The sequence below is a fragment of the Podarcis raffonei genome, chromosome 4 (assembly GCF_027172205.1).
Source record: "Podarcis raffonei isolate rPodRaf1 chromosome 4, rPodRaf1.pri, whole genome shotgun sequence".
Classification (NCBI taxonomy): domain Eukaryota; kingdom Metazoa; phylum Chordata; class Lepidosauria; order Squamata; family Lacertidae; genus Podarcis; species Podarcis raffonei.
In genome coordinates this window covers 85,830,405-85,844,166 of record NC_070605.1, presented here as the reverse complement: position 1 = coordinate 85,844,166, position 13,762 = coordinate 85,830,405, and the positions used below count along the sequence as shown (strand labels likewise).

The following is a 13,762-nucleotide window of genomic DNA, read 5'->3' as shown; positions in this document are numbered from 1 at the left end:
GCCCCAGCCACTCTGGGCAACTTTCAACATACATAAAAACATAATAAAGCATTAAACATTAAAAAAAACTTCCCTAGCGAGGGCTGCCTTCAGATGTCTTCTAAAGGTTGCATGGTTAGTTATCTCCTTTGCTCGTGAGTTGCATATGCTCCGACATTTCTCTGACGAAAATAGGGATGTCCTAAGGAAAAGCAAGACATTCCAGGATCAAATCAGAAACCGGGAAGGCTTCTGTAAATCCAGGACAGTCCCTGGAAAATAGGGACACTTCAGGGGTCTGTGAGTTCTATTACATAGAAAAAGTCCTCTGTGTGTGCACACAAACTCACACACTGACTTAGCATGCTGGATCACCTCCGGTTGGTTGCATTCAGAGAGTTGCTTGTTCATTTGAATTGCATGTTACTTCAAAATAATGGCAAGATGTTTTCAAGATTTACTCTTTGACCATGAGATCCATTCCCACAAAGCGTGTTCTCCTTCATGGAGAGCACGTGTTGCAGTGGGGGCCGCCAGGACACTCCAAAGTTGGGGGCGGGCTAATTGATCGTTGGCCACTGATGCGATTGGGGCTTCCCTTGTTGTTGGGATGAAGTTAATGTTGCCATTTGTTGATTGACAGCCAGAAATGCTAAAACTCCTTGCACGAGGCTAGGGCTTCCTCTTTTCGACCGTGCATCGGATTGCCCGTCCGTCCGTCCCTTAGAATTCCGGTTGTTCGCTTTGACCTTGCTATGCCTGTCATGGGGTCGTCTGCTCTTGGGGCAGGGGCCCGGTAGGAATTTTGTCCATCTGGCTGATTGGCTGGGGCCATTTGGTTTTTGCCTACTGCGTAGCAAATCGTCACAACTTGTAAGGTTGCGGTTAGGCATTGGTTTATGGTTTGGTTGGTTGAGGAGTAGTGGTTGAGTGCCTGCCCTTGGTAGGTTGAGTGCCTGCCCCTCTAATGCTGCTGCTGCAAGGGATTCCGTTAAAGGAATTGGGGGCTAACTATTGCTCAAAGGGGCTCGGGCCATAGCAATGAGCTCCTGGTTGCATTTGGGGTGAGGGCAGGTTCCCTGCTCCGTCGCTACCCCCAAATGTATTCCCCTATTCTGACTTTCGCATCGTGCGGAATGTCAGTCTGTCCCCCATGGTGGGGGCAGATAGTTGCAACCAATGCCTAAGCAACCACTCACAAATTTGAATGTTAATAAAGTTGTGGCCAAAATTATGCCAAAAATCTTAAACAAAAAATTCTGTGTGATGTATGAGTTATTGGGGTGGCCCTCGGGACCTCGACACGCAATATGTTATAAAGGCCACTAACTTAGCTGGCTTTAAAAAACATATGTACAGTGGTACCTCGGGTTACATACGCTTCACGTTACATACGCTTCAGGTTACAGACTCTGCTAACCCATAAATAGTGCTTCAGGTTAAGAACTTTGCTTCAGGATGAGAACAGAAATCGTGCTCCGGCAGCAGCGGGAGGCCCCATTAGCTAAAGTGGTGCTTCAGGTTAAGAACAGTTTCAGGTTAAGTATGGACCTCCGGAACAAATTAAATAAGTAACCAGAGATACCACTGTAGTAGCTTTTATTAATGATAGCTAAATGGGACCTTCATTTCCAGAGTCAATATTACTTCCCTGGACCAGTTTCATGAGAAAAACACAGTTATTGAATTCATGTTTGTGAACTTCTAAATGCTGGCTACTGGATTGATTTATCATCAACCTGAAAATTAATTCTTAAGTTTCAGGAGAAGAGAGGAAAAACTCCCTTCTCATTACATACAACTTTCATTTTTAAGCAAAATTGTTAAAAACTCCTTGGGACTTTTTAAAAAAAATGTAACGCACTCATGGGCAGATAAGCAAACAAAACTTGTTTCCTTTCAAATGATTTTCATTCTCAAGTTACTAATAACAAGAGACATTTGGTGTTTTATATTTAAAAATGATTCTACAGACAAGGTAATTCCTGAAAAAGGTGATTGAACGATAGTAATAATAATCAAAACTGCCTCAAAACTAGATTCTGTACAAAGTTAAATAGAAGCCAGCAAGCAAAGAGAAGCAAATGTAGGACGTGCAATAAAATGATCAATGTAATCAAAATGAGATTCAGAAAAACCCAACCGAGTAGTAGAATTAAGAATGGAGTTTGGGCTTGATTCTCCCAGCCCTCTCTTCACTTGGATTAATAGAAAACCCGTTGCTAAACTGTGTGTCGGGAGTGCCATTAATGAACCTTTCACATTGGTAGCATCTGAACAGTAATGAAGCAGAGAAAAAAACAAACTAGGGGAGGGGAGAATTGCAATAATCAAACGTTGAGGAAAGAAAGAACTTGTAATGTTTAAAAAGTAGGTATGGAAAGTCTGAAGAAAAGAAGAAAAAGAAAGAGGTGTTGAAGACGACTCTTAAGGTTCTGTGCTTGGGGTAAGAAAAAGAAAAGGAACATTACTCCACAGTGAGAGAAAAAGCACAGTGATTAATGATAAAAGTATCAGATAATGTGGAAAGAACAAGTAATGAAATATTTGGAGCCAATCAATGTTAATGTCTGCATCCCATTTTGTTATTAAATAAAATTTGATTTTATCTCCATTTAGAAAAATGGCTGACTGGGATACTTTGAAACCCTACGAAACCTCTATTTTGTTATTAGAGCTTTATTGGAGTGCAAGGGATTCAGTAGCCTATGAGAAACTTTGCTTACAAAATCATAATCCAAAATCACTTGGGGTGGATTAAAAACTGTGTGTTGATAGCAGTGTCTAACTGGGCTGATGAAGAATCTCTTTAAATTAGAAGGATCAATTTGCTCAAAGAAGCAGTGGATTTAAAAAAAAAAAAGCTTCCAGGACATGGGTTCTGTAAACATTGCTGAGCATTTTTCTCCTTCAACCACTTCCTTATTGAAAGGTCATCTCAAAGAATGAGGAACACACAGTTCTTGACCATAGAAGAAGATAATCTGTTTATTGATTGAGAACTTCTTTAGGGTCAAGCAAATGTTAAAGCTATTGGAGACCCCGAGCTTTTTCTAATGAAAGAAGAATAAATACCCTTGTTCAAGGCTTGGCAGGATCGGGGGGGGGGGAGACTGAGACTGAGCAGAGTGGAAGTGACTAGCAGACATGAAGAATGCTGAACACATAACTTAGGCGGTAACGCTAAACACACGTAGGAAAAAAACTAAGCCCAACTGAGCACAGTGGGACTTTCTTCTGAGTGAACATGCATAGGATTTTACTGTTAACTCCCCTCACTTGAATGGAATATGTATCTGAAGCCAGAAAGGTCAACAGTTTCTCGAGCCTGAAACGGCTGATGACCCTGGAGAGGGACTCTGTGGGTTGGGGATGGGGTGCGTCACAGAGAGTTAGGGGTGAGTCAGATCCTGGGGTAGTCCCCCAGCACTCTGCTCTTCCCACCCACTTCACCCCCAGCTCCTGTTTCTCTCTTCACCTTCCATCTCAGTACTGCTCCTCAGCATTGCAAGGGCACACCCCAGCCCATCCTCTCAGGAGAAGTCAGGTGCTCAGTCCAGTTCAGAGGTGCTGCTGTCACCTTTGCTGCCTAGGTCACAGAGACGTCAGCACAGGGACGAACAGACAACTCAGGTCCAGCCTGAGTTACCATTTGCTTGCCTGTTTCTGCGCAGAAATCGGGCCCTCCCTTAAAGAGTATTGCGGTGAGACCTGGAAAACCAACACCCTGTGTTGTGGGTGGGTACGATTGGACAGCCACAGCACCCGATTGGTAGGTACCTTGAAGCTGGGTACAATCTGGCCAATGGGACGCAGTCCAAACAGTTCGAGGGACCTATTTATGCCCATGCATGTGACCCAGAGCTTCCTCTTTCGGCGCGGGCATTCAAAACACCCACCCACCTCTCCCTACTTTTAGGGCATTTTGCGATTGACCTTGCTATGCCGTCGTCTGTCGTTGGGACAGGGGCACAGCAGGAATTTCCCCCACTTGGCTGATTGGCTGTTGCCATTTGGGTTTGGCCTGCTGCGTAGCAAATTGTCACAACTTGTAAGGTTGCGGATAGGCTCTGGTTCAGGTGATATGGATGGGAGAACGCTCTCGCCATCCCTATGTGAAGGGTATTCTGTTAAAGGAATCCAGGGACTCGATGGTTTGGTCAACCCCTGAGAGGGAGTTGTGCCCGTGCCAGAGTCCAGGGGGACATTTGGGTGGCGGAGTTAGCCTATTCCTGGCTTTCCGCTTATCCAGATGTTCACCCTTGGCTGACCTATGCTGGAACCCTAGGTCAGTGCTACCTGCATGGCAGGGAGCTAGTCGAACCAGAGCCTATGTAACCAATCACATTTTGTAATCAATAAATTTGTGGCCTAAATTCTGCCATAAACCAAACCAAAATTTGAGTCAAGTGTGAATTTATTTAGGGGGGAGGTTTCTGGGTCTGAACACACAAGTTGTGTTTCGGCAGGAGCTGGGTGTGGTGGTGGGCCTTATTTTTCATTCTTTTTAAGGCTGCATGCATAATCAGATCAAAAATGATTCCTAAATTCATTGGAAGATAACACTTGGATTTTGCATCCTGGTTTGTTTAAGCATATTTGCATTTCTTCTTTCCCACAGTGTAGTAGTTACTCTGCTGTTTTTACTGTTTTGCATAATTTATTCTGCTACTTGAGGGAAGGCAGAACAGAAAGTTGACGCTTCCGTTTCAGTCCAGTGTGTGTATCTTATTAAGCTTGACTGGTGTGGCTTTGAAACTATTAAGATACGGATTTGTAAAGAAAAATGGCGGTGCAGTTTTGTGGAAATGGTTACAAGCTGAACTTTGAGAATGGCCATACAAACCTATTAACAATAACCATCTACCTTGCATAATCAGAATAAGTGCAGAAATGAATATTGAGCACAGAGTGGCTTGTTACAAAAAAGTTGCACACATAACGAGCGTTCTGGGCCAGTTCTTGCCCATCTCAGTTCCAACAATCCTTGCGACAATACAAATAAGAAAAAGATCCACAACTGAGTCAGTACTCCCAACACTTTGGCATCCAAATAAAAATAGCTACTGCTTTTCCTTCTATTGAACACCTAACTATAAATTAATTGCGATTTGTGCTCACCGAGGAAACTGGATCTATAACTTATTTTTCTTTTCATGTGGATGTACAGCGTATAACCTTTTATTGTTTTTAATTACAGCAAAGAGCACCAGGGAAGGTTTTGCTGGATGCAGTCTGCACTCACCTGAACCTTGTTGAAGGTGACTATTTTGGCCTTGAGTATCTGGATCATAAAAAGATCATGGTATGTGAAGAAGCATTTTATATGCATATTTTGTCAGCGTAAAAACAACAACATGGGAGTGGGCTTGCAAGCAGTTGCATTTAAAATGCTTCCCAGTTTTCTTATTCTGGTACTGGAAGAAGAAGAACAAAATTGGGCATATGCAGCTGGGTGTAGTTTTTAAATTTTATTTATTTAAAGTATTTCTAAACTGTCTTCCGAAGGCACTAGGGTAGTGTACAATAGACATAAAATTATTCAGAGTACATAAACAATCAAATAAGAGCCTTCAGAGTAAATTGCATACTGAGATGCAACAGAACAATATAGAAAGTAAAAGCAGACACACTGCACAACCTTTTTAATGGTTAGAAAAATCACCTGGTGCTTAAACATATTGTAAGATTGGCACTAACTTTACCTCTTTAGGGAGGGTATTCCAGAGTTGGGATACCACTGCAGAAAAGCCCCTCTCCTTAGTGCTAACTTAGTGCTAACTTCAGAACTACATGTGAACATGTAATTTGTGTACAGAGTTGTTAATAGCATAACAGAATCATAAGCTCTATCAGAAGGGTTTTTTTTAAAAAAAAAAAGTTGGTTAAAACAAGAAAGCTGCTGTCTTTATACATAGATGATGAATGTTGAATAGTCTCCATATAATTTGCAATATCTTTGTCCAAACTGCGTTCCAGTAAATGGCATTTGTTTTGTCCATTCATTGGTTTATCTCTGCTAGCAGAGTATTGCTAGAAAGATTGGCCCACCTATCGTAGCTTGGCAATGGCTTCCTATACTACCCTTTTGACTGGGATAAATTCACATATTGCTGGCAAGGAGATTCTGACCTGAGTTGCTTCTTACCCATTTCCAGTTGTAATCTCTGTGCGAAAAATAACAAGGCACAGTTACCTCCTCCTGTGCAGGATGCCCAGTCATTTGTAGCTTAGTTACTCATTTTCTTTAGGAAATTGGCGGTGCACAACATTCTTCGCTGTGCCAAATGTGAAGCTAAAAAAACAAGATGTAGAGTTAATGGAATGCCGTCAAACATTAAGATGTTGCAAACAAATAAATGACCAGCGCTTTAAAGGTTTTTATTGGCTAGCAAAAATAGGGTTTTTAAAAAAGCTTGCTTTTCAAATTGCATCTCAAAGGAATTATTTATACATTTTCATGTGCTTAAGAAAAGAACCTTGAAATGAAAAATGCCTTTGTTAAATTGCTATTTTAGCTCTTTAATAATATAAAAATGGGGGTGGGGGACTGAATAATTTAAATATTTCTCAGGTTTTTTTTGGGTTTTCTTCACATGCGGCTCCTGGGGCTATGCTTCTGTAACAAGGACACTGGAAATGAGTTTTGCCTTTGCATAATTTAAAGCTGCTCAAGGTCACACTTAACAAATATGCGTACAGGTAACTCGCAGCTTATGCGCATTTAACTTTGGCGCATTCAGCTTTACTACATACTTTGCAAAGTTTGAAAAAAAATAAAAGCGAAAGGAGGCGGAACCCCGTGTGGTTTTTACTGTATGTGATTTTTGGCTTTACTATTCCCTAAAGAGTCACCTGTATTCCTTTCTAAAGCCTATTTTTAAAATAGTTCATTTCCAGGAGAAAGGTGAATTTTCTTTTTGTAAGAAACATATGTTATAGATTTATTTATTTTTAAATAAATGCATGCTCATTTAATGCTGCAGCCCAATGCCTATTTATCTGGGAGTAAGCTACTGTGACTTACTTCTGAGTAGACATGTATTGGTTTGTGATATAAAAGTTGCATCTAAACCCAACCAAGCATGTATATTCTATTAATATGATATGTTACTGATATCACAGTCCTGTGCATGTCTGCTCAGAAGATAGTCCCATTGAATTCAGTGGGGTTTACTCCCTGGTAACTGCATAGTATTAAAGACTGAACCTGTTATCTCTGTTTTGTAAAGATGGTAAGCTTCACCTGTATCTTAACTTTCCAGGTGTGTTCAGCTTTCTTCCACACTTTCATTCATGCACCAGGAATTTGTGGAAGCATCATCAAATGTTGCTCAGGTCAAATAGGCTTTATATTATGGAAGCTGCATGTTTACTACTCTCCCTATGGAATTTTTGGATGCTACTTTGATAGCAGAGGAATTCATGTAAGAGCCCTGCTCTATCAAGCCAAAGGCCCCATGCTGTTTTCCTCAGTGACCAACCAGATGCAGTATCCATCTCTGATAGTCGGCCCCCAGGACTGGTGTTCAAAGGCATACTTCCCCTTAGTCATAGAGCTATCATGACTAATAGTCATATTTCCCCATGAGTATTTTAATGGCACAGCTCTCTGCTTGCGTCCTGCAACAGGGAAGGCTAGAACCAGCTTGTGCAAGTAATGCATCTAATTGACTGGCCAACCAGCAAGCCAACCAGCCCAGGAACTGATCAGAGTGGCAGAAGCCACAATGGAGGGATAAGATCATTTAGCTTTTCTCTTTGGTCACTACTCTGGGTGTCTAACTATCCCATGATCCTCACCCTTTGTGTGTGCTTTCTATATTCCCAAATTACCTAAGAAGCATGGAATAGAGCTACAGGAGAGTAGCAGCTGTACCACCCTCACAGCATTAAGCAATTTAACAGCCTTGTCCCATTTTTCAGTGGGAGGTTTTTGTGACTGTTCATTCCACTACTAGTTGAGGTTTTGCCATGGTCTTTAAATTTTTGAATGCTTCTTGTTACATACACTTCAGGGCCCTTTGGTTGAGGTTTAATGGCGGTTTAGGCTTTTAGTTTCCCTTGGCAGAGAAAGAGGAATCTGAAAGCAGAAAAATGTGTGCTGGGTGACTGGCTGGCTGTTAAAATGTGGTGAAGACTGCTGCATGCTGTATCAAATAATTTAGTTGTCTACACCGCGTTGCTATATTTCTTGCTATATTTGCAGAGATGATCGTGTGCATTTCTCCCTCCTTCCCCTAGGTATGGTTGGATCTTTTGAAACCTATCGTGAAACAGATCAGAAGTACGTAAGAATGGGAACCATTTATATTATATTTGCAGAAACAAAGAAAGTCAATAGACTTGATGGCAGGATTTCAATAAACATTCACATTATTAGTATTAGAAAATGTTTAGAAAATAGTGAAATATTACAGTGTATCTACTTTTATTTTTAGGTTTTTAGGCTTGATGTTATGTGTTATTAATAACTTTTTCTGTTAGGAGATAGCAAAGTGGGTGAAAAGAGAAACAAACCAGAAGCGGAAGTTGGGGGAAGCCCTGGAGGGGAGGACTATATAATATTTGTTAAGAAATTGAGATGTAGGTAATGAATGAAAAAGAAAAATGAATACAATTTTAAAAAGAAGAAGTATGTACTGACAGTTTGCTTCATATAGATAAGACAAGCGTGAATCCATAAACAACTCAGCTCTTTCCAATATTTGGTGGAGAGCAAGAGCATGACATCTCTTTTTACCCACCTTCTTCCATGGACGCTCAGGTGGTAGCATTCTGATAGGGCATATGTATGTAAAATTCAACATGTGTAGGCCCTGATTGCATGGTCAGTGCCAAGATTGTATCTGGGCTGCTGAGCATGCAGAGTATGTATACAGTAATTGGACTTTATATATGCAGGTCCTGTTCAGATATTGTACCCCTATGTGGAAGTCCAGGAATGTTGGAAGCAGGACAAGCTAAACAAGGTGCACTCTCACCTCTCGCTACACATACAGGACAGATCCAGGGAAAGGTATCCAGTCCATGGTGTGTTTGTGTGCACACACAGATCACACTAACACACACTGTCCTCAGCAGTATCCTGAGAGTCTCTCTCAGCAGCCATTCTCCTCACACACAGAGAGAGAGAGAAACAGTCAAACAACAGTTACAGGAATAACAGTCACAACAGAATAGAATGCCTCTCTCACTGTCAGCCAGTTGCATGAGAGCTACTGTCAAAGGAAAAACCCCAAGCTAAAAATACATGGCAATTCAACATAAGTAAACATTCCCATTTCAGGAAATCAAACCATTTCCCTTAACAGTACAGACCATAGTTTACTTGAACTGGATCAGGGGACTACTAGTTCCTTTCGAATGCCGTGTATTGTTTTGACTTTGTGATGGTGAAGTGTTTTATATGCTACCTTTCTAGCAGAACTTTACGAATTTTTTCAGCAGACTGCTTATCCAAATTAGGTTCTGACAATAGCCACTGGCAGCTTTATTTGCCAGTTGCAAAACAGGCTAGATGGACGTGAATGCTGACTTACACCTTGAATTAATTTATATTGAATTAGTTTCTCCTGGTTCAAAGCCTGTCAATGTGGCTTTGAAAAAGAATATGCTATAATGATTGAAACCATTTGCTTACTCCCGTGCATCTGTGCTTGCTCACATCTCTCTTTCTTCAGAACATTGCAGCAAGTCACAAGGGGTGGTTTCAGAAAGAAGGTTAGAAGCTAGGCAAGTTTTGGAATTTATGTCTGCAGTCCTTAAGAACTTACCTTTGCAGATGAGGTGGCTGAATACACTTCAGTTGTCGGTTGTTGCATTTTGTTAATGTTCCCACACATACACCCAGCATTCCCCACATGTAGTGAATTATTCCTTTAAGGAAGAGTATTTTTTAAAAATCACGTCTTCATTGAGGCCTTTCTTTTCCCCCAGTATAACAATATAATTGCATACAAATAAACAGCACCAACAATACAACATAAAGTACAAAAACATGCATAAGACAGTATGGTGGGATAAACCTGGCCCTGCAGTTTTCAAAACACAAACCAGTATTGTGTTCTTAACATACATAAAGCGTAACAGTTGCACAACAGTGCAGTAATCATGAGTTGTATGTTACTGGTAGCAAGAATATGATCTTACAGGCTGCTCAAGAAGCCTATGCACAATCACCACATTTCGCAACTGCCTGCATATTTCAAATAAATTGGTTTCATGAAGCACGTAGTTTCTATAGCTTTCTGCAGTGTCAGCTACAGAGATAACACCTTCCCATTTGGAATCCAGGTTTGAACAACCCTAGATATAGTTCTAAAGAAATTATTTTGAGATACTCACACCATCATGGGTCGGTCAGCTTCCGCATTTAATCAGGCAATGGCAACCAAAATGGAAGAAGTGTAGGGAAGGGGAACACTATTAGCCATTGTTTTATTATGCGGTTGCCAGCGGACGTAGAGATCATCTGAGCACAAATGTCCACACTGCCTTTAGTTTTATTAAAAATAAAAGGGCTTTCAGGCTTGGAGTTCTGGTCTGAGATTGCTTCATTGTCATTTTGTGAAGAAAGGAGAATAGTTGTTCTGGCTGGGACTAATGGGAGTGTAATCAAAAGCGTTCTGGAAGGGCACCAGGTTTGGGAGCAAGATGCACCAACAGAATGGCAGTATAAGGCAACTTTCTATGTTCTTAACACAGCAGCACACACTTGTCAGTGGCCATTCTGATCCGCAAGGATCAGAATAACATTGAAAGCTGTCTTTGTGCTATTACTTTGGCAAAATAAGTCTTGGCTCAAAGTGAATGGGTGTCCAATGGTAATTGTGGTTGATGGGTACTAGTCACACCTGAGTTCAGACAAAGGTGTTTGTGTGAGCAGGAGGAAACTACTTAATTCAGAATTTTAGGTTTCTTCTCACCCACCCCCCTTTTCTTCCCCCTAGGGCCAAAGCACGTGATTCTAAAATTCGTGGTGAAATTCTTCCCGCCTGATCATGCTCAACTGCAAGAGGAGTTAACAAGGTCAGTACTGCCATCCATTTTCATTTGTGTCTCATTAAAGGAGGGGATTGACAGCTACTTGAAGCATGCATGTAGATATACTGCTGAATGAAGAAAAGAAAAAATAAACCAGATTATGACGGGGCTAGGAGTTCATTTTGAATTGGATTCTAGTGCCTCGTCTGACATTAATCTGGATGGGGCCATTGGCTGGTATAGCAAGGAAAGGGCCTAGAGACCTCAACAGATTGGCCCTCTTCTTTCCTGGTTTGGTAGCAAGATGCCATTTGTGGCTTCAGCTTTCAGTGACATTTTGGATGCCTCTGTAAATGTGTGGGCTGTCCATTGTAACTGCAGTTTCCATGACACCCACATGCTGTAGACATATAATTCATGTGCAAGGCTGTTCAAGGGCTATAGGGCACCTTTTGGTCTTCACACTATATTTTGGTGCCTATTTGTCCTCTCCAGTTCCGAGAGACCATGGAATCAGTATCTGGCCCAAGTTGTAGGTATAAACATCTCCCTCCTCCTACAAATTTAGTTGCACTTCTCTGTATTCCAGTTCTGTATTGAGTTTTCTATTTTAAAATTGGGGGGGGGGAGAGTTTTTGTGTGTGTACAGAATTATAACTGTATAATCTTCAGGGTGTGCACCTCTAGTGAATATGTAAATGACATACTTTAGCGGGAGGGTTTTACTGTTTCAAATTCTCCTAACATTATAGCGAGTTGCTACTACTGCCAAATGCTGAGTTTCAGTACTATAGACCTTTGAACCATCATTGCATATTAGTAATTTTAATTGCTCTTACTTATCTGCACCTCTCTGAAGTTTTAGCATCACTTTTTCTGTTTGATCTGATTTCCCCCCCTCCATGATTTCCCGCTTCTTAAACTAACACGTACTAAGAAGGGGGGGTGGTGGTGGTAGGATTATGGGTGGAGAATACTGTTTATATTCCTGAAAGACAATAAAGGCAGGTAACAACAGTCCTGGAAGCTTATCTTAAGTAGCAGGCAAGGCCCTGGAGCAAATATTAAAAGGAAGAAGAGTGAATGGAAAATACTCGTTGTTATTCATTTATTCATTTGCTTTTTTAATATGCTGGTTTTCAAGTATAGGCAACCCCTGAAAGTTCTGGAAGAAACTAGCAGATGGAACATAGGGCAGCACAGGTTCTTTAAAAAATCAAAGACCAGACTAATCTGATACCCTCTTCTGAGAAGATGGCTCTCACTTGCTTTTTGAATAAGAAAAATGTGGTGGAAATTTCAGAGAGAGTGGCCACGTTCTTATGCAATGCTAAACTTTTTCTTTTTTTAAAGATTAGTTTAATAAGGCAGCCAAACTGCAACCTAACAGTGGTAGAGTTTTTGTTTCTTTTTTCTTTCCTTTTTTTAAAAAAGCCCTATATCCAACATAAATAGGATATAATGTTTTCTGGTGCAATTGTTAGCCTACATAGCTTATGAGTTTGTTTTAAAGGGGGGGGGGATATCATTTGGTGGTTAAAAATGTGAAATTCCTGCAACAACTAGATTTATTTATTACCCGTCTTGCCTCTCCCCACTCCTCCCAGGAGCTTGTAGTGGGATACATGGTTCTGCTCTGTCTTCACAACAGCCCTGTGAGGTAGTTTAGGCTAAGGGGTGGTGAATGGCCTGAAGTTGCCCTGTGAATGTCAAAACTAAACAGAGATTTGACTCCAGGCCCTAGTCCAACCACTGCACTCTGCTGACAATTGTTGTTTTGCTAGTTGCAAGTTCAGGAAATCCAGATAGTGTTTATATTTCAGACACCCATAATTTGAAAGGTGAGAATTAATTCCATGAAGACTGTACAACCGCTACATTATTCTGCAGTTATCTCTTGTTTGCGAAGTGGAAGGGATCATTGCTAAATCTCCCCATGTTATCAAGTAATGAATTAACATTTCGATTTCACAGATGCCCTTGCCACTCCATCTTCATTCCTCCACTGCTTTTTCTTTTTGTGTTTTCAGGTACTTATTTGCACTGCAGGTAAAGCAGGATTTAGCACAAGGAAGACTAACCTGTAACGACACCAGTGCTGCTCTCTTAATCTCACACATCGTACAGTGTAAGTAAAACTTGCTCATCTCCAAACCCTTCCTGCATTTTGAAGAATAAGGTGCTTGTTGCCCAGGGAGAATACTGACTTATGAATACATTTTCAATAGATTAAGGTCAGTTGCCGTATCCATAAATGTATGTTCACAAAGATACATTGGGCTAGTATCTGAGTAGCATCCATTTTCTTCAGGTTGTTTCAAAATACTATGGCGAAATGGAAGCAGGAAGGAATTGCTATTTGCTTGTTTCAATATTCTTTGCCGCTGGAATGTGTATAATTGAAATGGGATTAATAAATAACACACACACACACACACACACACACACACACACACACCCCTGGTGGGATTTAGAGTATTCACTTTCAGTTAGTGCAGGTAGAATTTGCCTTCACAATTTGTCTGCCAGATTAGCAGCTATTTCATGGTGGAATCTGTTGTGAGGCATTTTCTGTTGTGGTTACCTTCATATGGTTTTGATGGGCCTGCGTGTGGTTTTCTGTGCTCTCCTATGTGTGACTAGAACCTTATACACGTCTTTCCTCATTAGTGTAAATGTGACATGTGCCAGCAAAAATGCCTGAAAGAGAACTACAGTGAGAGCCACATGCCACTATTTTTCTTCATCAAAGTTTCTGCATTTCTCAGTGCATTTTCTCTCCAGAGTATCTCTAACT

At 41.0% G+C, this 13,762-nt stretch overlaps 1 protein-coding gene across 9 annotated transcripts in view; it reads left to right on the top strand.

Moving 5' to 3' along the window:
* The window catches only part of FARP1 (FERM, ARH/RhoGEF and pleckstrin domain protein 1), a 180,020-nt gene that overhangs the window by 101,066 nt on the left and 65,192 nt on the right, over positions 1–13,762 (top strand). For all 9 annotated transcript variants that reach the window (XM_053384517.1, XM_053384521.1, XM_053384518.1 and 6 more), the window contains exons 3-6: positions 5,180–5,284; positions 8,224–8,266; positions 10,932–11,010; positions 12,996–13,093. In XM_053384517.1, coding sequence (XP_053240492.1) covers positions 5,180–5,284; positions 8,224–8,266; positions 10,932–11,010; positions 12,996–13,093 — 325 coding nt within the window. The remainder of the gene's footprint in view (positions 1–5,179; positions 5,285–8,223; positions 8,267–10,931; positions 11,011–12,995; positions 13,094–13,762) is intronic.